Genomic DNA, 27,882 nt, shown 5'->3' on the forward strand with positions numbered 1-27,882 from the left:
TTTCTGTACCGAAAAGAACGACTAAACGATACGAAATAAACGACAACTAAGTGTATGTTTTTAATAGTTTATTTTTATATTTTAAGCAGAATTTTCAATACTATAATCCTTCTTAGCGTAAGATTAGACTAGAGGCTATCACAAACTCTGTATCCGTTCGGACGAAACACTCATCGGTTGTTTTCAACGCAGTTTGTATGTATAATAGCTTATTATAATTAGTTGCTAGTTGAGATTAATTAGGCGCCAATTGATTAGATAAGATTTTAATCACCTAGCTAAATATCTCAGTCTAGCAAAAAAAATCGTTTGCACCCGGTGCGCTATTGCATAGAATTGTCGGTGAGGGAACATCATTTACTATCGAAATTAACTGTAGTACCGAACTAAAATTTTAACAAAAGACAAGCCATCATGGAGGTATCGCTAACACTTGCCACGAATACGACAGCCCTATAGCACTGTGTGAAAAAGCTACCTAGGATAAATCAATCTCACATACTTTTTACAATTATGTGTGACAAGGATAGAGCAAACACGTTCAGGCAGGATACTATGTTGAGCCTTTAACAAAGAGACTATCCAGGCTGTTCACGGTGCTGCTATCGCTAAGTACATTTTTCAGCGGTAGCGTGTCTGCCGAATCGTCCTGAAAATTAAATAGATTTTTGAGTAGTTTCAATAGGAGGTGCGTGCTGGCATGATTTTATAAAGTTGCTCTGAAAGAAGCGGAATCTCCGTCGATTTCTTCTTTTTTTCACCACTCTAGAACGTATTTAGGATGATATCTATCGAGAAAAATAGCCTTATGTGGGCTTACTTTTTATTCTAATAAGCCTTTAATCACAGCTCTATATAGAAAAAAAAAACCCAAACATTCCACATATGCTGTTACATAATATTAACCATAATAAATTAATAACTAAAAGCTTTTAACAATCATGTTCTTATCAGAACTATAGGAATAACGATACTATATATATACTTATATATATATAGATGTTTATATAATTTCCTTGTATATAATCCATTTATTTCAGCCACAGCAGGTGCTACTAATTCAGTCCCGACCTAGACGCCAGCCCGGCAAAGCAATCATTACATATTCGTCTTGCCTTTTTCCTATGTCGTATCATCAATGGTAATAATAATCAAGTTAGTAATGTTTCTTCAGTATCTTCTTCACCACTATCGTCATCACTGATTTTCTGTACGAGGCTGTCGTTACCTTGTTGTGTTGTCACACAGTTGTCTACGTACAGCGCGAATTTTCGAATTACCTCAACTTCCGTATGGTGCTAAACGTGCTTGATTATTACGATATGCAACATCAATAACAACAATATTTTCACCACTTACTTTTTCAACACTCGGGCTGTAATCATTTTGCAACTATTAAACATATATGTAAGGGCATTTCTGTTCACGGTAAACATGGGCAAATTAGTTGGGCATTTCACTGTCTAATGATATATTGCTGCTATCATATGGTGTACCGTAGTTGCCATTACTACCGACATGGTAATAGTAACATTAGGATATATATATATATATATATATATATATATATATATATATATATATAATCACTCTTGTGGCCATTTCCTCTAGTAACCTTCCTTCGGTGTCACTTTCGCGTACGACAGTCTTTTCCCATTGCCCGTTCTTTGACCTGCGTTTTTTGCTAAATTTTATATAAAAATAGCCCGCATACGATGATACATGCTTTATGCTCTGTGCCGCTAACCTTATTCTTGTGTTGTGTGGACTTCGACCATTTCTATAGTCGTCACAGATTAATACTAAAAAACATTCACATAACATACGCACAGTGGCTTCAGTGAACTTCAGCCTAGGTCACTCGTTACGTTCCACCGTTCCTAATTTCCCCATCGATTCCACGATTACTCTTCTACAGGCCTCAATAAAGTTTAATTTTCATGCTTTTATAAACTGTGATCAACTCGCGTCTTGGACAGCTGCATCACTATGCATCAATGAATCCGCGTGTTACGAGGTTCGCGTATTTGCCACAACAAGAAGCAGTGTCTACGCTTTTTTATAAATTCTGCATCGTCTTCCTTACTTCATCCCGTTGGCCTCTTAATCGCCTATAACTGCTCACTCTCCGCCGCCTACCTATAACTTTTTGGAGAGGGTTGCAAGCTTGCCCAATTCAAAGCCTCTAGGTACATGTGTGCTTGCCGACGTGCTTGATCCACATAATGTACTTTATGAATGGCATATTATTTTTGACTCCGTTTTATTTAATTGCATAACAGTTCATTACGCTGTCAACTAGTAAAATTGTTGGTATCAGCTCGCCAAACTTTCTTACTACATAAAGCAAAAAGCGAGAAGTTGACGCAGTGCCGATTAGTTCGAGTGGACCATGCATTTCGTCAATCAATAGAGAATTTTCCTGATAGTTCCTCTATCTGTTGTCCTTTTTTAGTTCGCTTAAAAAAATACATATAATATGACAAGAGAGGTTGCAAGTCGCAGTCTTTTCAAACTTTTGAAACAAAAATATTCGTCCGTATTTTGAGTTGAGGTGGCGGCTAACACAGGACGGTATTTTCGTGATCCTTGACACACCTTCTTTTTCGCACTGTTGTATTTTTAGTAGCGTTCTTGATGGCTTAGAATATTTTTTTTTTAGTCACAATCTACCCACGACTAGTTAGACTTTTCTATAATTTACCCTATGAAACGATTTCTGCTCGTGGGCCTTAGGCGCCTGTGCGACTCGGGTCCAGCATAGTAAGTAGGGCACGCAAAGACAAACAACAGGGATAGATGCTCGGTGCCCAGGGATATGCAAGCAGAATTGGTGAGCTCTTATCTATTCTGTTCATGGTTATCCTCGAGACAACTGATCAATGCAGGGTCGTTCAACCGACACTTCCAAGTTTGTCGAGACATACAATAGTTAAATAACTTCGGTAGTTCCACCCAGGGAGTATATATTTTCTTGAACGTAAACTTTTTCAATATCTTGCAATGAAGTTACCTGCTATCACGTATCTCATTAGTGCAGGGTAATATGGTTTGTGTTTTCGCTGGTTCTCGACAAAATGACTTCAATTAGGGGTTTGCAGTATGGGCTTATACGTGCTAACATCGTTTAGTTCTTGTATAGTGATTAATTTGTGTGCGTGTCAATAGTATGTATTCTTAATTGTAATGTGCTTCTGTAATCCGCATTATCTCCGGTCGTTGGAGTGCCTTCTCTGACAGAAGCGTACATATTTCCACACTTTTCCTACTAGTTTATTATGATTCAACAGCTCTGATACTCTACTAAGCCGCACGCAGCTGAGAGCCATTGATTCTTTACGACACTTTATAATTCGCTTCTGTTTGTCGCTATGGCGGCCGACGATTGAGCACCACCTTTAACACTTCTGTAAAGAGGGTGTTTGAGAGAGATTCTTTCAACTGATCATTTCTTTTTTTTTTCCACCTGCACGGAGACTCACGCACTCATACATCTCAACCAGCTCTGTCTATTTCGCTTTATCACTCCTTGGAATCATGCGGCCTCAATCCCTCTGATGGTCCAGCTGCGCACCGATAAAAATGCTATCAACACCCTTTTTTTTTTTAATAACTATTTCGCAATTTTGATACACGCACCATTCAGACCGATTTAACCTGTTCCTACTCCTGCGGTTTATCATGTAAAACCTTTCATATTGATCAGATCGATAAATTAACTAGAACTTCGGACGCATAGCAGTTCATGCGTTACTATTATAGTAAATATTGCTTCATCAAATTAGAACCTTCAAAGGTAGTTTGCGACACCTCTCTGAAGGCGGACATAACTCGTCGGACGCCAAGGCGATAGCTTAACATATGGACTTAAGGTTAAAGCTTAGATTGATCACAAGTCCGAGCCTTTTCTGACTGAACGCCATATTGACTTTTCTCCTGAGCTCTTTCGATACCTATCGTTGTCTTTTTTTTTTTTGTTTTTTTTTTCAGTAGAACAATTGTATAGCTGGTATTGAAAGTTGTGTGCACTACACATGTACATTCCCATGTCCCAGGCCAAACGTAGTCGTTTAGTATATATACTGTAATAATGACTATATTTATATTAGTATATACAGAAAACCACAGATGATCGAGCAGCTCTTCGACTTACGCCAGGGATGGTAGGCGTCGTAAACAAACGGCAAACTATAACCGTTAGTGTTACTGCAATATTTGGGCTCTTCGAAATTACTGTGTGGTAACATGTTAAGCCGAATAAATTTAGAAGACAACTGAAAAGTTCAGTAGTATGTTTGCTATGGGTGAAAGGTTAGAAAATTAAACACCATGTGAAAGCTCGAATTTTCATGCTTCTCCAAATGTACCTGTGTTTGTCTGTCTTAATTACCATCACATCAACACAATCGTGATGAAGTTGCGCCGCTCCGGGGGTTCTGTGCGGTAACCCAACTATAAAAGAGGCCCCATTTGACACAGATCAGCTATTTGACCCACAGCAAAATTCTACAACGAGATACCACAACTTTACTAATAAACTCTTGTTTCATCTTTAACGTAAGGATATGAGAGGAAATAAAAAATCAATGCCTCATACGGAAATGTTTCTGTCTTAAGTTTTCTCAGGCCAAATTAGAGGCCAAGCGAGTAACAGACCTATTTTATTTCACTGGATCGAAGCTTATTTCTACAGCAGTTTAAAGATTGGCTAACGTGCGTTTGTCATCAAATAATTATATTAAATATTCTTTTAATGCTTACTAAATCTAAAGCTATTAGATGAGTATTAGTATCTCAATAAGCGTTATGGCGTCTTATCGTGGACAAGCAAAAGAAGGACAAATATGTTATAACAGTGAACAGAAACTGGGACTATAGCCCCTTCTCCCACGGTGTTCAAATGTTTTTCCCTTCTACACGACCCATAAATCTGTCAGCAGCTATGTTCTACATGCTTTTGACAACCACCGTCCGATCCGAATTTTCTTGGGTTACGCTTAACGTTCAAAGTACTGTATATCCTATTCCGCTTTGTTTTCGTACTTCATTTATTTTTCGATGTAGTATACGTGGTTAGCGAGTGCCTGGGACGCCTGTGTTAGACTGTTGCTTCGCTCAAAATTGAAGTCACTTTCGTCGAGGCAGAGGTCCGTGTCGGAATCGTCATCACGAGTGTGTCGGCAATTGTCGTCCTGCACAAAGTACCATCACGTATATACGGTGAACACGTGGAAAGCGGAGATTTGGTTCAAAGTTGTTTGTTCAAAAAGACGATGTAGAATAAAGCCCGCGCACCATGCCGCACAAGTGATTCCGGCATGTGGTGATTTATGATTAAAAATGATGCGTTTGTTTCGCCCAAATCAGCCAGAGCAGGAAAGGAGACACAGTAAAAGAGAGCGCAGAAAAAAGGAAATCAGTTATTTTGTTTAGTGTGCATGTGAATGACATGCCATCATTTATATACATATATTTTCATATATGTATATATACATGTATTTACATACATATATATATATTTGCTGTTTTTGTTTTCAACGTGGCAAATGCCAACTGTTGTTTTCCTGCACGTCTACAGTGCGCTATCAAAATGGCGAAAATTTCGACTTATGCTGACAAAAAATCCGTAGATCTAAATGGATCAATTAATATTATAGCACAAGTAGTATATTACTGTTATTCCTAATGCAACCGCTAATATGCAAAATGGAATTTAAAACTTCAGCATGCCCTGCATAAGATGCAGGGCATGGGTTTGCTTTCGCCATTTTGGTACTGTACTCAATAGGCGGTGATGCGGTGGGGCCACACCCAAGCTCAGTCAAGATAAGTGCCTTAAAAGCGGTGTTATCGATTGGTGATCATAATTTCAAAGTCTATTGTTCTGTATAGACTTTAGTTGACTTTATAAAATGGGCTATCGTAGCTTGGGACGGAGTTTTAAGAGTTAGTTATTAATAACTAAGTTTTGAAAGTATCTATAAAGTTGAAAAGTTCATGAATTTACTTCAAATACTAACCAAGCAAACTAAAATTAAACAGTCAAGAAAAACAATGTTCCAATTACTATAGGATAGATGGTAAATAAATAAAAGGTAAAATCACTGCGCCTAGATGATAACGTCAACTTCTATTATTCTATACTATCGTTTATGGTATATTTGTTATTAAGAAAATAGAAAAAAACGTTACTCACCGAAAAGATACACGGTTGAACAGAACGCCAGTTCTGATAATAGACCAAAAACAGGCACCACATAACATTAACTGACCAGCTAAGCAAAACGAAGAAAAATCATCTCAAGAAAATGCCAAAAAACGCGTCTACGTAAAAACATCAATTACGAAAAAAATACGCTCCATAAATATTAACCGCAAAAACCACGCCATGCGATATCCAGGATAGCGGTACATTGCTAACTGCATGCACATACATAAAGAACGCGGAACGGATGAACCACTCGTTTATTTACATCGCATATAGAACAACGTCACACCAGTCGCAACATTTGTTTGTCTATAAACACAGCATAATGAATAAATAAACATAATACATTTGTAAAGAAGAAAAAATTACTTACTCAATTAAGACAGATCGAGTTTTCTTGCCACAAATATAGGCACTGATACATTTCCCATTTCGCAATATTCAAAACAAGTACTGGCTAGCCGAACATTAGACTTGCATGACTGGTATGCGTCTTTCTTTGGTCTTTTAGTAGTTAAAGGACTACACCGGATAGTGTGGGACATCGTTGTATAAGCCAACGTAAGTAACGCCACCTTGTGCGAGACCCTTGGCAGAAATATCGACCAGTGACACTGTAGAATATGTAATAGACTAGCACAATAGAACAGAAAAGCATCGAGTCAGATCGCAGAAGCTCAAACCGGTTAGGGGTAAAATAAATTTATGGTTGGTCTGTCGAGTTCAATGCAAATGGCGTTTCAAAAACACTCTACGTTTGTGTTTACCAGGCGGCCCTCACAGCAAATGACGGAAAGCTCAACAATTCGGTCAGTTTACGATCCGACATCGTATTCCATCTTTACGTCCCCCATTTTTTTTAATCAGATCAGCTCTTGCATACATCTAATCTATCACGAAATCAGCGGAAAGTACGCTTTCGCTGGTTTGCTTCATACGCATCATTGTTGTACCCCGAGCGCTATGTTTCCTTACTCATTCTGGTACGCACGTACACACTCAATTGCACGCCTGCATGCAGATGTTGTCCGGAACCGATAGAATGTTTTGAAATGCCATTCATAACTTCTAGCACTCATCTTCTCACCATTGTGTTCAGATCATGGGCATCAGTATCTTTTTGTTTTGGTCCGGTAATGCCGAACTACGTGTATGTTATAACCTGTCGTTTGTCCACGAAGTCCAGTTCGACGGTACTCGTGTGACGGAGAGTGTGTGTCACTTGGCACTCTCTGAAGTCAACAACTACCCTATTTACTAGCGTTCCCGAGACGGCAGCTAGAAACAACGTCATTGTGCGCTTGGAGTCATCACTCGTTCAAGTAGGTAAAATGTGGTCAACTCATGTCATCATCAGCGAAACATTGTCACGTTGACATCTAATAAATCATAGTCTTATTATCAATATGTCATGCAAAAAACAATTTTATACAATTGTTAATTACCGTCAAGATAACAGGCATCAGCAACCGCACGACAAGGAACACGGTTAATTGTCAGTCAGATGTGAAATATTATTAAGTATAAGTTTCATTGATCAATCTCGCGCTTATCGCCTGTCATACTGTCGACATTTACGACAGGTGACAACAACTGAAGAAAAGTTCGCACTTAGAGTCGTTAGTTGTGGACTTCTGGTGAAGAAGTAAACAAAGGGCCGAAATCCTTAGAAAAGGCTGAATGCAGGAAGAAAGTATCTTGATCATTGGCCTAATTAGATACCAAGTTACTTTAATGAATGAATTAACCAGACATGCTCATGCTACGACATATTTGCCGTCCAATAAAGAATGAGATACAAGCAAAAATAAAATTTTACTTGCAAATAAAGAAAATGTACGATAGAATGAATACACTTGACCACTTGTGTATGCATATAACTCGTAAAGAACGTAACTTGTTGGCGGATAATACTCTTAAAATAACAGCTTTGTATTACAGATATATAAAAAATATGTCCGTATATCACAAACACAACAAATTACGCGTTGCAGTATAGCAGATATAAGATAATAATGATAGCATGGTATAAAAAATGGTAGAAAAAATATGCACTACAGAGCACTTGTAGGTATCTAAGGCTCTCAAATACCAATTCAAAAATATACATTTATCAAAAAACTCTTGTTCGTTTTGTGTACTACGTAAAATTAGATTCAAGTTCTGCTGAAAAGCCTGACAAGCATTTTTCAGCGTCACGTTCGGCTAGATATTGGCTTTATGTATGTCGCCTCAATTTCCCTGAATAAAATAACCACACCAAAATAATGTTGTATTACTTTGCCGAGAAATAATTAATGAGTCAGTACAATCTGCATGTCCGGTTTGGTAACTGAAAACGCCTAAAATGAAATGTCTATTTGACAAACCTGTGTGAGCTGCTCTGTAGAGGTTAAGAGATGGGCTACGGGCAGACAACATGACGGCAGAGTCTCAATGAGCGTTGGACGACTATGTGTCAGGAATGGCTTCATGAACCTATTATTATTGCACAGGCACAAATAAAAAACTAAGGTTAAGACTAAAATACTTCGGTAGAAGCCGGGAAAAAAGAATAAAAATAAACGGGAATAGTGATACCGTATTAACGCGTTAGATCGTGCCTGATGTATGTATATATATATATATATCTATCTATATATATATATGTATCGGGCATGTACGGAGAATGGAAAAATAAAATCTAGAAAAATAGATGAAAGTAGTTTTTTAACCGTATCAATGTCAATGACCATTGTCCGTTATTAGCTCAGCCACTGACTTAAGGAGTCACTCTAACATATTTTGTAACAAAATTTCGTAAAAAGATGACGATTGTCTTACAAGTTGACTGAAATGTTACATATAGTTGAATCGCGACATATTTCATCTATGGAAAACATACTTGATCCGTACCTGACATCAAAGTTATACCATTTGCGTACAAGCCACGCCTTTTCGTACGGCGGACTCTTCAAAGGTTCGCCGCTGGTAGGGCTTCGAGGATCACCTGGCCGATTAGAGGCACCGCCCTGCTGAGCTTGTGCGGCGTGGGCGGCAGCTGCTGCTGCCGTTATATTAAGCAGCTCCTGATCGTGATCCTCAGAGCCCACTGGAATGTTTAACCAACGCAGCAACGTTGAAGTTGAACCGCCGCATACGACGACAGAAACGATCACAATAAACGATGTCGTTGTCAGCATGACGTGACGCTGAAGACCCAGCGTATTTCGGATCGCGAGAGCAAAAGCCATCGCTCCTCGAAGACCTGAATACGGAAACGACGTAGTTCAACTGAATAAAGCATCAAACATCATGTGTCAAGGCATTATGCTCTAGAATAGCATGCAACGCATGGGTTTCGTACAAACGATGTTTTTAGTAGTCGCTTTCCATTTTAATAAACATAATAATAACAACACTGACCCGAAAAGAAGAGCACGTGCTGAAACGCCATCGGAATCTTGTTGGTCCGGCCAAGATTTAGAAGGAACGTCAACGGATAGACGAATAGGGCTCGGCCAGCCGCAATCGAAATGAAGGCAGCGACAATGAAGAACAAATCCCAATGATGCTTTTTATAAGTAAACATACTGACGCCGATGTATGAGAAAATAAAGTTTTCAGCTACAAAGTTCATTAGCTCGAACAGCTGTTTCGTTCGTTGTCGACTTTCTGGCGACAAATTATTGTATGTATAGTGAGCTTGACAGATCCCGCAGAAGAGGACGGCTACGATACCTGTCAGGTCAAGCGCTTCCGCTACCAGAAATGACGAATACGACATCAGCAGGAAGAGGCAACTTTCTAGTAGTGGGAAGTCGCACAGCTTTGTGAATTTCGTGATGAGGGCAGTCACGCAGCCCGTACAGCTTCCGATGAGAAACGAAAAGGCGAAAATGTAGAAAAATGAGCCGAACGCTCTAATAGCTGCAGCTAGCTCGAATTCACCTGTAGCCTTGCTACTCACAGCTTCGTAGTTAGTGATTGCGCTGCAAACACCGCATAACGACAACAACAAAAGCAAAACAACAGTCAACTAGGCTGAAAGTGGGCCTAGTTTGAATGTTATATACACCACATACTACCTATGGTAGCACCATATCATTTGCTTCACTTACACGACCAGCCCAATGGCCACAGCATCATTGAGTATACTTTCGCCGAATACCAGGGCGTAAAGGTTGACATCAACGTGTAGATCGTGGAAAATTGCAAGAACAGTAACTGGGTCAGTGGCCGAGATGATCGCCCCAAAGTAGAGGCAATGGTTGAATGTGAATTCCAGATGAGAGAGCATCAACGTGAACACGTATAGTACGCATCTATAAAAGCATCAAAGGAACGCAGTTGATCGCATAAAAAATGAACGTAATTCCGACTTCCCGTTATATCACCACAGTTTAAAGTAACACTTTGCCTTTACGATAACCTAACAAATATTCACAGAACACTCGTTAGTCATTCTAATTTATCTAAATATTAATTCATGCTTAATAATAGTAGTTAGGCTTATTGTATCAATATCAAAACACTCGTTTGCTTTGGCCAATTTTCTCTACTATTGAGGGCCACAGCCAGCATGTTAAGACCTTCTGCGTGAAATATATGCTGATCATTTTCCTGCTTCTACATTCTAACTTGAAGTGACCTCGAAAGGCAGAACGGGGTACGTAAACAACGTAGTCGCTCATCGGCTCATTTGTCTAATCACCTTAATATATAATAATAAATCTCCTTAATATGTAGCGAAGTTGGAAGCACCGCACGATTGCATAACATTCGCAACTAACATCGACAGGGAGTTTTTTTTTCCCCGTCTTCGATAAAATCGTTATTTCGCGCACGTATCTAGGGAGACTTACGTATCTGGTCTTATTATGATGACTGTAACTAAGATAACGGCGTCGAATAAACTTACCCGACCACGAAACAGGATATCGTTGTACCAAAAAATGCGTAAGTCATTATTGTTCCAAGGTTTCGAAAGAAAAATTTCTGAAATAAGCAAAAAAAGACAAAATTTGACAGCGCCATTATCGGTTTGGCAGGTTTCGTTGGCAATCTGTGACCTATTCATATAATCTGTATTATAGGCAGACTGCACCCGCTCGATCAGATCAAGCATGTTATTTGAATATGGTAAGCTGATACCATATCAGCAACTTCAATAAAAACACTCTTTGGGCAGCCTTGAATGGAAGATTACTCACTCGTTTTAGGCTGTATCCAGCATTGAATATAATGGGCGGTAGGATAATGTTGAAAAAGATTTCCGGATCGAACGTTGCTTTCTGGTCTAATTTTTTCGTCATTACGTCGGTAAGCTCTCCTCGGAAAGTATATGCGTAATAGGCGTACGAGCGATTCTCCTATTCCAGACAAAACAGAATTGTCTACCAAATGAGTACAAGTAAGCAAGCATACACTATATATTGTACATACTTAACAAAATGCTTAGGCGGAAAATGGAGATCCGCATTTAATAGCAGAAAAAAAAGCAAATAAAATGATCTTATTGTTACTTAGTGGCGCATGTACAGTAAGTGTATAGGGGCTTTACTACTTGGTTTCTAAACAAATTATCTTGATGATATATATCAGTTGTCCTAGTCCACAGAAATTACTTCAAGCCAGCCTCTGTTTACATCTATTACAAAATACTTTTGACCTGTCCCTCAGTCTTTGATGAGTACTTGAGAGTTTCTAGCTTCGTTTAAGCCATTTTTTGCATGCCAAAGGCGTAACATTGGTTAAAGTTTGCCTTTCAAATGTAAGTGTTCATATATAAAGAGGCAGCACCTTCATTCTACGATTTGGGAATTGCTTATAGATGGTACAATACCGTTCTTTCAAAGCTAGATCGAACCGATAACCTGTTTTTCAGTGGGGCAATTCAAACACAGAAACAAGCCTAAAGTTGTAACAAATCCCTTGTGAACAGTACTAGGCATAAAGGCGAAGTTTGTTCGCGTCTGCAGAAGACTGTGAAGATCAAAATTATTATACGCTCTCCATATACCGAATTTTATTTGTTTTATTCTTTTTAAGATCGTACGAATCATTGTTAAGGCGTATCAGTGAATGCTGATACATATTTAGCTTGCACTGTACAATATATCAATATTTATTACAATCGGCTTTTTTTTCATTGGTGCATCCGACTAACCTTGCTAGCGTCGGGCGGTCTTTGGACCTCTAGCTGAATAAAAACATTGTCCGGAGGGGAGCTCGGCATTGACTGATTACTATCGTTCCCGACAGGCATCACTAACAGGTGACTAGTTTCCTTTTCATCACTGGCATAGCGGATAATGGCTCCTACCATTAAACCTGGAATGAACACACAATTAGGTCGACTTCTAACTTTAAGACCGAACATAACGTCCTTATCAGCGGACAAACAAAGTGCGAAAAACTTAGCACCCGTTCATTACATCATAATAATGTCAAAAATAAAGGTTTCACTGTGCAACGACTAGCTGAACTAGTTCCAGCCTCTTAAAACATTATTCTACGATACCAGTTCACCAGTCGCACGTAACGCTTAAATCCTTAGTTCTTATCTCAAGCTTTAATAGAAGTTTAGTACACGCTCGAAACGATTATTGATTATACTATAGATTTGGCAATCATTCTGTGCTAAAGTCAGCATATCTAAATAATAAACTAACTGATCAAAAAAGAAAAAGGATAAATATATAAGTTGCCTTATGGTGTAACTTTGTAATATTTTTAGGCCGCTATGATTGTGGAATAGTTAATCGTGCTGTTACCGCGACCGCAAAGTCGTTCTCGGCCGAACTCCATCCTGCATGTGTCTCGTATGTCCCGCTTAAATAGGCAACTGACTCAATGACACGTACATCCTGCTGTCCTTTTATAACAGATCAGAGGGTTCATCCTGGTCTAGAATAAACTATTGTACACAATGGCTACGACGTGTATTTGCGCAACGCGATTGGCCAAGTGTGACTTTTTTTTTTTAGAGCTCTCCAATAACATTGTTTCGTAAGCGTTTCTAACGTTACCTGGCGCGTTTGGCGCAATGCCGCTCTACACTTTCAGTAAATCTAGAGGGTTACACTCACACGACACACCCATTATCATTAAAAAATGCCAGCAACCTTTAGCGAACCCTTATTAATATTATGTATTATTTGAGATTAGCGTCTTGTGAACAGTTGACGGTATCGGGCGACAGCTTTTGAAATTAAAAATTCTATCACATGCAACGATAAGCGTAGGCCATTGAAGCACACCTACGCTCTTGCAGGGAAACAACGATCGTGAACATAATAAGTTTCGCCAAAAACAGTTCCAACACACGGATAGCCTGAGGGAAATTATCATCAATGCATTAGGTGGCTGATTGATAAAAATTATTAAAAAACACACCAAACGCGAAGCTCGTTAATTAAAAAAACAAACTTTACAGTATCAAGTTGATTGAAAGCTAATAACTAATTGGCTGAAGGACGACTACAAACTTGTCAAATAAATGCTACCTTTTATCATGTTCTCTATGAACAAAAGAGTTGGCTAATGTGCATCATCATCTCAGTATATATATATATATATATAACGTTACAATAAGGCGAATTATCTCGCAGAATGGTAAGAAGGTCCTGGGAGGTACATGCAGGTCCGACGAAACGCTAGAAAGCAAAAGCTCTCTTAAAAATAACATGTGCGATTAACAAGCAAACTGATGCGCTTGTATTAACATTATTCACAGCTAACAATATCTATTTTTCGAGTTCTTCCCGTCTTTTGTCGATAGACCCATATTAGAGATACGAAAGTGTTTACTTCCGTTACATTTACGGACCGAACAGACAGTTTCACTGCCTCAGACGCTGGTTCACTTGGAGATCAATAATGCATGTGCAAACAGCTGCTTGTAGAGTAGAGAGAACACCTTGAACTTTTTTTACGAGGACACGATTCGATCACCTCAGCTTTCTGTGCATATACAAAAAATGCAACCAGTGCGTTATGTGAAAATTTTCTTTTAGAAAAGTAAAGTATCGAACTACGAAAATAGTTTCTATGATCTTTCTCTACGAATGTAGGGTAAATAAAAAGCGTTTTGCGTTCAATAATAAACCAGCAACAAAACAGATAAAAGTAGCTTTCATTGGTAACGGATTCATTACCCTCTTTGATGTAATTCCAACAAATGCGACGAACACATTTATCTTCTACGTTCCGTACTGGCCCCCGTCATTTACCGAATAATCTAATCTCATTTTCCATCTCGTTCTCCACGCTGACAAGAATACCCGACGTTCACTCATCTGTTTACGTAGTCACCGTTATGAAAGGTATCCGTTGTCGTTGGTTTGAATCAGTCAAACGCAAAGGCTTACGACAGCTACCATGGCACACCTTATACAGCTACGATAAGTGAACTATTCATTGTTCTACTTACAACTTACAACTACAATGCATATATTAAGGCAATTACTCTATAAAAAATACTTCTCTATGAAAAAATATCTATTTTATCTGCTTATTTTTTATAGGCGGTCGAGATGTATTGTTGTCTGTTTGTTTTAATGTAGCCTTTACCAGCTTTTTGTAACTCTTCAAGATGCATATCGCAGGCAACATGTGCTTATCGGCAGATGTACGTTAATTGATTCTGACCAGCTCATTATTGCGTTTAACCGACCTTAATGCGTTTAAAGTTCAGCAGGTGAACTTCAATGGAGTACCGATAAAATCCGCGAAAGCCCTTTCACTGGGAAAGCTGGCCACTGGGCGGACTAAGACCAGCAGTGCCCCATAAACCATGTAAAAGCTATATGTAGGTTCTACAAACGAATTCGTTTGTCGCGGTTTTTAAAAAAATTGGCTACATACCCAAAAAGATTGAGGGCACCATTACCGGGTGATAAAAAAAAATAGCACTAACATAAAAATTCCACAAATGAGGATAATTCCCTTAAAGGCTATTGCCAAATAGAGCAACAAACAGTAGAGACTTAAATTAAAACACCCCCAATAATCGCTGTTCGTTTTACAGGCATATAATAACTTACAGGTCAAATTCATATTGAAGACTCAGTGGCTAGATTCCGAGATTCATCCTATTGGACGTTGTCTATCCTAACGAAACATTAAACCAACAGGATCGCAGCATTAAGAAAGAAATCACACCAGGCGTCAAGGCAAGTCAGTCGCCTATATGCCATGCAAAATCGAATAGAGCTTAAAAACTATTAGTTTCATAAAGACTTCAATGGGCGAAAGTGTAACTAACTTCTTTTCTGCAACGGCTCTTATGTACGTTTATTTAATTTTGAAATCATTAACGGCTAAACGCGCGAAAATGTGTCTAAATAACGTACATGTACGCCTTAACAGATTTGCCGTTACATGCGTTTTGTCGGATTGGCAGCGGCAGCTGACGTTTCGTCCTAACCTGGTTCTTCCTGGGTAACCAAATAAAACCTAGGGATAAGCAATCTTCTCTAAACAGGTGTCTGCACATGCTCATTTCACTTAATCGGTTTTAATGCGGCTCGGACCTTCAATGTTAATATTTTTATCAGACGTTCGAAGCAAATAACCTGTAAATGTTGTACTAAATCTATAGGAGACATGTGCCGTAATAGGTACAGAATGTTAGCCGCAGAATCAGCTATAGCTTTCAACGAATGCCGGAATAGACCACAATTTTCATTGCGGTGGAGTCGCAAGAGACGCCAGCAAAGAAAAACATTAGTTTCCAGTACGTAGAAAGACGATGGCCTGAACAGGACTAGAAGTTCGTCATACCAGTACTCATAGCAATATAAGACCCAGAAAAAATACCTGAGCTTAGAGACTACGTGGGTAAAGATACGAAATTTTATTACAGTAAACTACTGCCTTCGCTTGTGTGAAGCCGTTCTCAAAGCGCCTCCTCGGCGCAATACGGTCTATTGCGATTTCGGTGTATCATAGCGCATTGACGAATTATTGTAAACACTTATGATGCACGAGACCGTCCATTACCACCATTTCTTGACAGAGACTTTGAAAAAAATGTATTCCACGCCCAGTAACACCAAACACGTTTAGAATCTTCGTAGTTCCGCCATCCGCTGTTGTAGGACCGTCGAAACAACGAGTAGCCTGAGCAATATAAGGAGCTTCTAAATGTCGAACACATCATTTTGGCATTAAATGCTTTGTTATTTGAATCTGATCTGTCTTAAACTTGTAGACATCATTCTAAGAATAGCTTACCTATTACAAATTGTACTTGCCTTCACTATGTTCATTTCGTTGTAGACAGCACAAAAGGGTAAAAGGCATTAAGTACCTGTATGGACCAACGAACTGTTCAGGATACTTTCAGCGCTGTAAGCTACGAGCGAGTCCTTTACGTCGCAGGAGATGTATTTAATTAAAAAAAAAAATGTATTTCACTCACGGCATGCAACTGTTTTTTGTGTGTCTAACAAGCACATGGCTGATTAGCACGAACTAAATCGATCCTAATTGGTTTAGATCCTCTGCCGTGTTTTGTTCGTTACTTTGTGCGGCCCATTTGAGCTATTATGGTTGTGAGGCAATAGCTCAGATGTATCTATCGCGATCTTTATCGTACGAGAACGTTGCGATGGCACTAGGTTAATTCGATAAATAGTCTGATAAAGATTGCAAGTCGCGATAGTGGCACCTGCGCGCACGCGTTTATTGGTGTAAAGTCTGGTAATTCTCTATGGAAGAATTTTAGTTAAACGTTCATGAAATTACGTCACAGGCCTTCCTGGAGGATGCTAAGCTGCCAGGAGTAACGGGGCATCGACGCGTGCTTGTCAATCATTAAACTAGTTCAAATTTGTTTCAGCCTCATGAAAAGAAACAGATATATTTATTTACATAGACTTTCGTGTTACGAACCACCAGAATACTACCGAGTATTACAATAGTAACTATATTAAATGACTATTATGAATAAGCAGATTATTAAGCATACAAGACAAATACCGTACAATGAAATCGATTACGAAGACAAGCGTACATATTACCGTAGTTCTAGTAATGAATTTGCAATGATAGAGCGGTTTATTGATTCTTCCGAGAACTCAATAGCAAAACAATGTATATATGCATCGATTCATTACCTTTGACATTCGTGCCAAGCTCAATGAAGATTCGTGTCAAAATCCGGAAAGGCTCATAGGGGGCCATAAGAAATAAAACAGTATAGTGGTAAAACGCCGACAAGCTGTAGGTTATCATCTCGCGCGCACCTCTGTAGTCAAGGCCTCTCAGCCAACTAAAACACACTCAATTATTATGGCGATGAGTTGATCGTCTAGTATCATACGCCTTCGCTAAATGACGCAGAACATCTCAAGCAGTGTGTCTTTCCATTCTAGCGTCAATTACTTGAAAATATATAAAAGTATAATTATCCGCGCACTTAGTTCCAAAGATAACCCGATGCAGCAGGTAGCCGCAATGCCCGATGTAGCTAGAAGAATGCGAATTTGAGCTAACGAAAGTTCTGACACTTTTGTAAGGCCCATAGCGATTCCAATAACAGTAGATTGTGTTTTTTTTTTTTTCGGCTTACAATGTAATGCTACGACACTAGCATTTAGCGGCTACAGAACAAATAGCTAAACAGCAAACCCACCATGAGCAACAGGGGACATCAGGAATAACAATATGTCAGAGCCAGCTGCCGGCTAACATTTGCCCTTCCAGATACCACCGTATTACCGTTGCGACTGCTACCATCGTTGACACTATTCGCGCATTGTAATATTTGGATGACTTCGTAACACTAAGCTCTACAGTGACGTGTCGGCCATGTCACCGACCCACTGAGAGCAACATTGCGACCGCATAAGTTAACAACAAAGACCGTAGCAGCCCGGCTGGATCGTATAACATCGCTAAATAAACGTCCTCTTCAATATAAGTCTGTTGCAAATACAATAACTTATCCGCATCCTCCTAGAGCTATGGCAAACTGTGCTAATTGAAAGCGAACTCCAAACTTCGACCAGTAAATGCACACGGGCATAGCCAGATAGACCCGATAAACGTTTAATGATTCGCAAGAACGGATTTATTACTTGTATATTCAACGGCGTAGCGTCTACAAGTCGGAAGTCTGCCCTAATCAAAGGCTTTTCACGATGACAATTCTATCTGTTATTGTGCTATTTAGTTTATACCTTTGTTCACCTACCCTTGATTATTCGCTCGCTTTGAATTACGACAATTACGTAAGATCAGAGAAAAGCTCGATCGATTCGCACGTGCTAAATATGAGCTGACGCTGACCATCCGACAGCGATAACGAAACCGTCAAACAGAAACATGCAAAATGAAATGTTCTATATGCTTTCGTCACTGTTACTTTAAAAACTTGAACGTATACTAGCTGCTGGAATATTGACTCGTATCTCATATAATCAATGCCTTAATACATGTATGATTACACATAACGGCCCGGCGTATGGAAGATGGACAAGGTTCCCGAATTGATCTACTAAATCATCGATGGCGTGTCACTGAACAGAAATTCAACGACTAGAGCATAGTTGAAATTAACCAGACGATGACCTTGTTCCGTCACAAAAAACAGTAAGGTTCTCGGGAGGCTCCCCCAATATAGACACCACTAGGTAAGAGCGAACCAAACAATACTTTTTTTCTAGAGTTGGATGCTGTGAAATATCTCTGTGTGAAGATATCTTTTTGGTAACTAACACGGCTACGGAGCCTAGTTTTAACTGTAACAGCTCTGCAGCTCCTGTTTAAGCAGACGTAGCTCGCATCAACTTGTTGTAAATAATTACTTTAAACGGGTGTTTCCTAACATCGGGAAAATAGCAACACATTAGACTGCGGTTGGCAACTGTCGAGAACGAATTAAAAACTATTCGAAATTTTGTAGCGGCAACCCCCTTTTTTCTTTCACCAATTGTAATTAACGCACAGAATTCGTTTTCTTGCTCAGAAATGTCAACTTGTGAATGATCCTATGATCCTATCGGATACCTTCGCCGAGATCACCTATCTTATCTGCTCGGCCTAGAAAAGCTTATTGGACGTGACAAATGAAAATTGGCTGTTGACAGCTACGCGTGTTCGCATTAGTCTTTCATTTTCTGGTTGGGTAGGCGACGGCGCACCCCTGGGAATCGATCGATTTACCCATACTTACAGTAATAGGCAGTCCTCGATAGTCAAATGCATACGACCTAGATAGCAGTTGTATATCTCAGCTATAGCTGTATCCATATCTGTCGACTGTTAGATATACTCGACCTGGAATAGGCTCCAACGTCTATTTGTCTGTTGATTTATTACCTAACCTTTTTGCTCTCTGGTTATCTGTATCTTACTATGTCTTAATATACCGCAATGATAGCGGACTGAACATTACACTCACATCTTTTTCTGAACTAATTTAGAGCAGTCGAGAAGTTAAAGAAGAATCACACACTGTTAACAATTGTATGGTATATTTTTGAAGCAGAAGCAACCTAAATCTATTCCACGAAGCCGTTGAAAGACTGGCTCAATCATCTGAACCCAAACTGTCTTTTTCGAGATTATACCTTATCTTCTAGTTCGTATTCCCACGTACGACATGGTTCGTACGACCAACGTGTAAGAAACACAAGGAATAAATAGGCATAATCCCCAATATACAGATAGGTTCCGTATAGGAAGGAAATGAAGCGGCTACAAGGATCAAATAACCTGATGGTCAACATAAGCCTCAATAGTTTTTGCTCGTATTATTGTATAATGCAGGTACCATGTAATATGCCTTCCTATGGCGGATCCACGGTAAATGGCAACACCCATCCTAATCAATTTACCGGCTCAGCCGATTAGTCCTTGGCTCGCCTTGGCTGTTCAGGTAAACAGTTTGCGCTAATAGGCGCAGTATTCACCTTTGTCGACGAAAGCGCGCAATTAACCGGTAACTGAGTGTACAGAAAGAAGCAATAGATGATGGCTAAATAGAAAAAAATCTGTGAATAAGGATTTTCTGCACAGGACTAATGCTTCTTAGCATAAATTAGGGATTAGAAAACCGCCGAAAGATAATTAAGCTAGAAATCATTATTAACAGAATTAATTTTCGTGTGATAAACATTTACTTGAACGCCCACTCGAGTACATCCGAGCTCGGTCACTGTGCCGCATTGAAGTATTGAAGGTTGTCTCTGTCAAGAGGTATTGAGGCAGTTCAAAAATCATTTCGTTTCCTTACTTATACGTAGCGGAAGGCTTACATTAGCTGGGTCTATCAACAAGCGTCCTTTAATAAAAATGTTTGTTCAGCTTCTCTGTTAATTTCAACTGTCTGAAACATAGCGGTGCTCGCTACTAAGCGGTGTAGTAAAATGCCTACATCTGACAAAACTTCGTCTTGGCTTTGCTCAATATCTTTTATATTGAGACACAATATTTTACCGTTTTTGGCAGTAGAAAATAATAATAGAGTGGTTGACTTTTTCAAATGTAAGTAAAGTAGCTAGAGCTAAGTTTATCTAAAAAAAAAATAGAATGCTATTGCTGCTTAGGCTCAGCCCACAACAAGTTCGAACTTGAAGCTTGAAAATCTGGTTGTCGTTCTCAAACAATAGGTTGTGGTAATCTATACGCAGCTTAGTAGTGAAACAAACATAAATATGCTCATTTGCAAGTTAATAGTGTTGGCCCACATTCAACTTAATCGTTTAATAACTATTTCAGGCTTCTTTTGTCGAAACAGATTCGGCCTTCGTCAGCTGCAGGTTTTCAAAACGACCAGATATCCCAAGTAGGTATATCATGAAGCACGAATGATACGCACAAAAACAGTGTTACTACTGAAGAGAATCCCTCCCTGAAATTTTGCTGGAAACGTGGGAAACACCATAGTATATGTATCTCGCTGCAATATGAGTCAGTGAAATATCTTTTCCTGTTTACCGACAACGCCACCAATTTTTAAGGGTTTGCGCGGGACGTCCTTACCATATCTTGCCCCGTACAGATATTAGAAAACGCATCTAGCATTTTTCCTTAAAACGTTACCCTTGGCAAAAGTTGTTTTATTATAACGGTGCTTGCCATCTCATAACATTAAGAGATTTAATTATCTGTTTTTTTTTTCTACTAATTCATAATACATATTGAAGGATCGATATTTCGTCAACCACTTACGCATCAAATCATTCGCTGACACTTAAATCATCAGCAAAGCTTGATTTTACACAAACGGAGTAACGCGTATTTTCCTAATTTGTATGTATCTAATAGATTTTTTTAGCAGACGGAGAGAACACACAAAGAGCTTGTAATCGAAGGCTTCTCTTATAGAAAATACTGTAAAAAGCTTACCGTTCATTTCATTTACCCAATTTACACATTTCATGAAGCAGGCTACTTACTTTCACCATAGACTGATAGAATCTCAGCAAAACAGAGAAAGTGTATGTAATATTTCAACGTTCATTGAAACGCGGAAAAGCCAAATAGGGTTGAATCAATCGGACACATCAAGAATAACTATAATAGAGAGGTTAAAAGTAAATTGAAAATCAATCATAACTATTTCTATTAACACTATAATTGAAAAATTATCCTTCTAAAGTGAATCAACGGAATGTCAGACCTCATTATAGTATTCAGCAGAAGTTGCACATATCAATATACAAACTAGCTTCAAAACGGTCGTCACTGACTATCTGACCAAATCAGAAACGCAGCAAGTTAAGTCTGATCGACGATTTTTTTCAGTCACAATTTTGACCTCAGCTCTAATAGGACGGAACTTCACTACGACTTATATAAAGTCGTAGCTTGCTTTATATTGCGCATCGAGAACACCTATCGTTATCGGCATATATTAGGTCTGTACAGTTCTACTACCTTCTTTTACCGAGCAAAACACTGGTTAAAGGGGCTTAAATCAACTTCTTGAAACCATTACAATACAATTAGCATACTCCTACAGTGAACGCTTGTTTTGATAAATAGAAAAAAAGCGGGTTAGTTGTCAGCAGTCGAAAATTGTCATTGCACACTTGTGGCTTCTTGATTTGGTCATTTCTTACCGAATATAACGGCCAGTCCAGTTTCGTGCAGGAATCGTGCCCTCCGCCGTTTGAACGCCCAGATCAAACACACGGTCAAAATGAGTAGGACCGTATAGACGAGTATGTTAATCGAGTCAATTCGGTGTATGGTCCGCGCTTTCTCATCCATGCGAATGTCGGTTGGCGCATTGGCAGCGCACGGGCTGGCTTGGAGCAATAGTGCTCCAGCCGCCCCAGCCACCAGCGCGTACATTTCGTACACTGAAGCACAATGTCCACCGTAGTTACCTTGCACACCTCACAAACACACGCGTCCAGATTAGCGTAGAGACAGAAACAGAGGATAAACGCGCTGGCAACACTAAATGGCACGACAGGAGCACGCGAGTGCTCGCACCCCACTGATCAACTGATCCCGTCTGATTACCGACCCGGGCACCGCAGGTGGGCGCGACAGGTGACGCAAAACCGAATCAAGGGTAAAACGCCACAGACAGACAGATACACGATCCAGTTAGACGGGTGCACTATTTTCTAAAGTACGCGCTCTTTGCAACAAAGAATGCACGGCTGAAGATCATATAGTCGAACAACATTCTAAAGTCTTACGATTATTTCCTTTCACGCGCTTTCTAGAGAACACAACCCGCAAGATTAATTTCACGCTCCCGCCGCGTCGAGTTTAACGACAATAGTTATTGCTACGGCGGCTGGGCTTAGAGTTGTGCTGGAGTTTTGCCTCTTTAATTGTCTCCGCAGCAGGGCTGCCTGGTAACACTAGTTGCGGCTGTAACACACACGTTGATCGCCGTTCCATTGCGGTTCTACTGCCTAACGTTAACGCTAGTATTGGCACAGCTTCTGCTACGGCGGGTTCCTGTTATTCGCACACGATTCTGTGTTGCGGCAGTGCTAGACGCTACCGCGGCTGCTCATGGCGGTCGCCGGACAAGAGCGAGCGCCTGGTCGACCGCGCCTCTGCCTGTCAACAAGACGATGTTTGCTGGCGATTCTAGCTGCTCATCGCAAACAGTTCGGTTTGTCTGTCCTATTGTCGTCTAGTAATCATAAAATAGCAACAGCACGCAGCAGTGGCCACGCCGTGGCTGACGGTAATCGTCGAACTCACTTTAGATGTCGACGTGCCTTTTGCTAACTCACTCTTTCATCCCTACGCACAGATAGACCCAGCGATACTACACGAACGACTCATCTCCAGACGGAAGGCCGACGCATCTTTTCGTATAGTTCTGCTACGGGGAGTAAAGCAGCTGACATTTGGTGAGAAAGCGGGAGAGAGCCATACGGTCAAGGTATTAGTAGCTTTGTCGGCTTGTGATGATCGGTCGGCCTGGGGTAGGCTTGAAGGAGAAGGTTTGCTAAATGAGGATTACATCATGCACTAACAGAGCTATAAAATTGGCATGCAGTGCAATGCAACTATCAATATAAGATTTAATGATATGGCAATTATTTTGTCAATACAGAGTAAGCTAAATCAACCGAGACTGGATAAACATGCATAGATAAATATAAGACAGAGATTATTAAATAAAGCTTAGGTAGTGCTAGATGAAAGATACTCGAAATTTCTGCTTTTAAGCAGAACTTGTATTGAGCTATATGTGATAAATGGACATTTTTTTAAACGCCTCCTGCATCAATATCGTTAGTCTCCTTTGCAAAGCGTCTAAATAATGTGTTCGTTTGCAGAACAAATTTTCTGTTTACACAACAAAAAATATCGAATCCGTCTTATTCTTGAAAAATGACATAAGTAAAAGATATATTTATTAGTGGCAAGCGGATCTTGTATACGAAGAATGAAGCGGGTACGAAATTTACTGGGGAATATATCATAACAATTTAAAATCTACAAATTTAATTAGGAACAGCTATGCCAGCTTTATTGCTATTTTTTTCTGATATCAGTGTAAAAACAGTGGTTCAGTGTATTATTACAATCAATGGCCTTTCAATTAATCTCATAACATCTATGGATAAAATTCTATATATATATACATATATATATTTTTTTTTTTTACTTATTAGCTCTCAATAAAATTAAATAAAACATAAAAAAATTGAATATGCGTATTCTTCTATTTAGATCCTCTTCGTCTGCTCTCTCCGCGCAACTAAACGCACTGAACCTTCTATGTTGGCGCGCAGATTTGGAAAGGAGAATCCCATATTTGAAGATAACTTTCATTAACTTACTACAATTAGGTCACTTTTTTAGCGCCAAACGTTATAACTAGGTGCAGCGAAGTTGTATCGAATGAAATGGCGGGTAAAAAAGTTACATTTTCAAGATAGCTCTTGACAGCGGGCGTTTCGAAGCAGTCACGACGTTTGTGTACGAGCGGTTCAGTTCTGGTTTGCGTCATACGGGTGCGCTGCTTGTAGCAAAGAGCGGGAAGAGAGATGACCAAATTTGTCCAAGGCAGCAAATATTGTGGACGGTTCAGACAACGACAGATGGTGTTTCACCACTGAAGCAAGACTGCGCTGTCCGTGTTCGGAGCCTGACATAGCATCGAATCCTCCTAGGTCTTGTTTGTTTTAGACAGCCCTGTGTAAATTTTTTGTGTCGAGTACAGTAAAGGAAAACAGTGTTTCCCCTTTCTCTCGGTTGGGAAACCTTCAGATCGAACGTGGATTTCAGTAGGCGACAGGTTGTGCTTTTCTTCAACGGACAGTAGTTTTAGAGAGGTTAGGGGCGCGAAGTGTACATTTCTTCTATCAGCACCTGAGCACCGCGAATCGTTTGTCCTCCGAGGAACGTAAGTTTGCCTAGGCACAATTCTTTTTTATGTGTCTTCCTTCAGTCAGAACGTCTTGTTCGTACTAGTCTTTTCAAGAGGGAAACTTTGTTCTCCGCTCTTTTTTGACATACTCATCCACTCATAAGCATTCATATGAAATGATTAATCAAGGAGCCTCTTTTGTCTAAATTGTACTTAATCTTATATTTAATTTCCTACTTCATTTCCATACTTATCGCAAGCGACATAATCGATTTTTCTGCAATAAATTTAATTGGTATTATTCACACGAAACAGTAGAAATCACGATAATCATAGAGGTGAAATGTCCGATCTATCCACGTGATTGAATCCTCTAGTTTTTTCAATCCCGTCTATTAAAAGTTACTTACGAGAATAATACCCCATGAAGCCATGCGCCAAACTGCCAAATACTCTATAGTATCACCGTTTACGTACGGCGCTGCCTCAAACGCCTATGAAACACTACCTGGGGTCTAGCTTCAGGAAATTTGTGTTTTGCGTCCACTAACGCCATACACACGCACAAAACATGCCCATCAATGAAACAAAATGATATTGCTTTTGATTGCTTTTTTGCTCTTAATTACAAGCCGTGATTTTTGACAGACTACAGGTAAGTCTTTTACATTTGGAAAGACTTAAATTGAGTTTATTATTGTGCATACATGGTAACGTTTACATACTGTTAAGAGTAAACTCGTGCGTATGAGTATGTGTATCTGATAATTTTTTGCTTTGTAAACCGCTATATGTGGCGCAATTGAGGGACAGCGTTGGTGGTTGTGTGCCTATTTATTTAACTTTCTGTCATTCTAATCAGAGAGCGACTGGTGTCTCTTGTTAATGCTGCAAATGGTGTCAACCACCGCCTGCGCCTTTGGCAGGCTCTTCCGTTCCTTCTTGTCCGGGTTCACACGCATGAGCGCGCGCAGACATGATTTGACTTAGCGACTGGGGCCCGTTGTCTGTTCGTGGGTGAGTCAATGACTTGTTCAGGCCAGGTCCTCTTTGGCGACCTTGCGCACCCACTAGCAGTGTTCAAGGGGGGGCCGTGGCCTGCGTTCGGCCGGTTGGTTGCTGCTCGTCGCCAAGCCGTGGCCCGTGTGCATGTGTGTTCCAAAGGCGAGCGAAGACTCGAGCCCAACAACGACAACTGTCGTTACTATCTGTTTCGAATATTTTCTTTGACTTCACTTTTACTTTGCTTTTATTATGGGTTGTTGTGCGTCTGGCGCGCGTGCGATAGCGTTCAACTGAACAGCACCGTGCGTATAGACAGATAGTCGATCGGCGGCAAACAGCAGTCAGTGGTCGGCGAATAACCGACAGCTCTGTGTGGGCGCAGTAGTTTGCCAAACCGAGCATCATTACTGATATTTCGCGGCTTCGACCGGCTGCGGCGGTAGCATCTCTATCACTGTCGACATCGGCGTTCGCTAGACTCGCCAGAAGAGAGGCCTTGTCCTTACCGCGTTTCTCTGCTGCTGAGCGCGGAGACTTTGCCGATTGTAGTGTTGGCTCCGTAGAATTAATAAACAGAGACCGAAGCCGTGACTCTAGCAGTATTCAGTCAATAGTATTCGTCCAGCGGCGGCCTACCAAACCAGGTCTACGAGGCCGCGCTTCGGTTCCCAACGGTCCTGAGTGGTGCGGCAATTACGGTGCTGTAGGACCGACGACGATCACGCCAGCAGCAGCATCGAGAAGAAAAAATTGTGTGTTCTCATGTAATAACCAGTTAGTGGCCGTGATGACACGCGCGAGAAAAAAGGACACGATGGGCGGTGAAAAGGGATACGGAACAGCGATTAGGTTTTTTTCATACATATCTACAATGGTAAGTGAATAGTTACAGCAGTTGTCTGAATCTCTTAGAGAAGGCGAGTTAATATTGTCACCCTTTTTTCCAAAGAAAAAAGGAATACTGGCGGATGGGCTACTAGTAGCAGTGGAATGGCATCACTGGGAAAAACAAATAATGAGCGTAGAGTCAACTCGTTGTAGTTGAAGATTAAACATCTGATGCTTTTTTGAAAAAGAAAACCACGAACTTAGAGGATAACAGTAGCATTACGTTATCGGGGCAAGGTAAACGAGGACTAGGACGCAACATCGTTCGGAGCGTCCTTGCACATGTATCTACGTGTCTTTGAATCCGTGCGTACCTTAACATATTTGCTGCGAGCTTGTGCTTTGTGGGAACATCTTCATAAGTCGTAAATATCTTCATTGTGATGAGAGCGCCCGAGCTGATAATGGATAAGGAAATATGAATTGAAGTCGATAAGTTTAACCTATGAACTATAAATTTTCCCCATTATTTACTATCAAAGAGTAGAGATACAGGACGCCTAGGAATATTACACATCGCCAACAAGGGAATAATCGCAGAGGAAGATTATCTATATGGAGGCGTATTCTTTTTGGAGATTGCTAAACAGACAAAGAACAAACAAGGCAAGAAAGGCCAAGTCGCTTTCATACATATTGATTTAATTTATAATACCATTCATCAGTGAGCAGATTTAATTTAAATTTTATATTATTAATTTATAAAAGAGTATATTTTTATCGTTATTATTTATATCGAATAAGTCGTTCGATTAACTAAATGTTGTCTTACATACATTTCTTTATTGGAATCTACCTGTCGATTTTAATTTTATAAGCACGTTGGCGAGTCGTGCCAACGTGGATCCATTGACGTATACCTATTTACAGTTCTAAAAGAAAATAAAACGTCGTGCGTGCTCTGAAATTCTATTCACCACATTGCAGTAGCTAGTACAACGAAGGAAAAACACATACAAACCATAATACATGTATAGACTATCTCAGCCGCGCG

The 27,882-nt window shown here is 39.9% G+C and overlaps 2 protein-coding genes across 11 annotated transcripts; one reads left to right on the forward strand and one right to left on the reverse strand.

The window, feature by feature from the left end:
* Positions 1–51: 51 nt before the first annotated feature.
* Positions 52–23,428, reverse strand: Nhe3 (Na[+]/H[+] hydrogen exchanger 3). 8 transcript variants are annotated; one of them, XM_022851263.2, is made up of 11 exons: positions 22,264–23,428; positions 12,357–12,520; positions 11,401–11,559; positions 11,109–11,185; positions 10,309–10,512; positions 9,614–10,179; positions 9,104–9,455; positions 8,578–8,686; positions 6,197–6,229; positions 5,044–5,192; positions 52–649 (listed from the first exon to the last, which is right to left on the reverse strand). In XM_022851263.2, exons 1-10 carry the CDS (start codon positions 22,496–22,498, stop codon positions 5,049–5,051), a joined length of 2,043 nt encoding a protein of 680 aa, XP_022706998.1. In that variant the 5' UTR covers positions 22,499–23,428; the 3' UTR covers positions 52–649; positions 5,044–5,048. The 8 variants fall into 8 exon arrangements, 6 of the variants coding, with proteins under 6 accessions (XP_022706998.1, XP_022707001.1, XP_022706997.1 ...); XR_002686500.2 differs by lacking the exon at positions 52–649 and adding an exon at positions 6,582–6,841 and having other exon boundaries at positions 5,048–5,192; XM_022851262.1 differs by lacking the exon at positions 52–649 and having other exon boundaries at positions 981–5,192.
* LOC111270841 (uncharacterized) lies at positions 17,757–23,709 on the forward strand. 3 transcript variants are annotated; one of them, XM_086972656.1, is made up of 4 exons: positions 17,757–18,828; positions 19,967–20,075; positions 20,918–20,984; positions 23,427–23,709. In XM_086972656.1, the coding sequence occupies exons 2-4, from the start codon at positions 20,007–20,009 to the stop codon at positions 23,528–23,530; spliced, it is 240 nt and encodes a 79-aa protein (XP_086828782.1). In that variant the 5' UTR covers positions 17,757–18,828; positions 19,967–20,006; the 3' UTR covers positions 23,531–23,709. The 3 variants fall into 3 exon arrangements, with proteins under 3 accessions (XP_086828782.1, XP_086828781.1, XP_022707012.1); XM_086972655.1 differs by having other exon boundaries at positions 17,757–18,787; XM_022851277.2 differs by lacking the exon at positions 19,967–20,075 and having other exon boundaries at positions 17,757–18,787.
* Positions 23,710–27,882: the final 4,173 nt, after the last annotated feature.

The sequence above is a fragment of the Varroa jacobsoni genome, unplaced genomic scaffold (genome assembly GCF_002532875.2).
Source record: "Varroa jacobsoni isolate VJ856 unplaced genomic scaffold, vjacob_1.0 contig00135, whole genome shotgun sequence".
Classification (NCBI taxonomy): domain Eukaryota; kingdom Metazoa; phylum Arthropoda; class Arachnida; order Mesostigmata; family Varroidae; genus Varroa; species Varroa jacobsoni.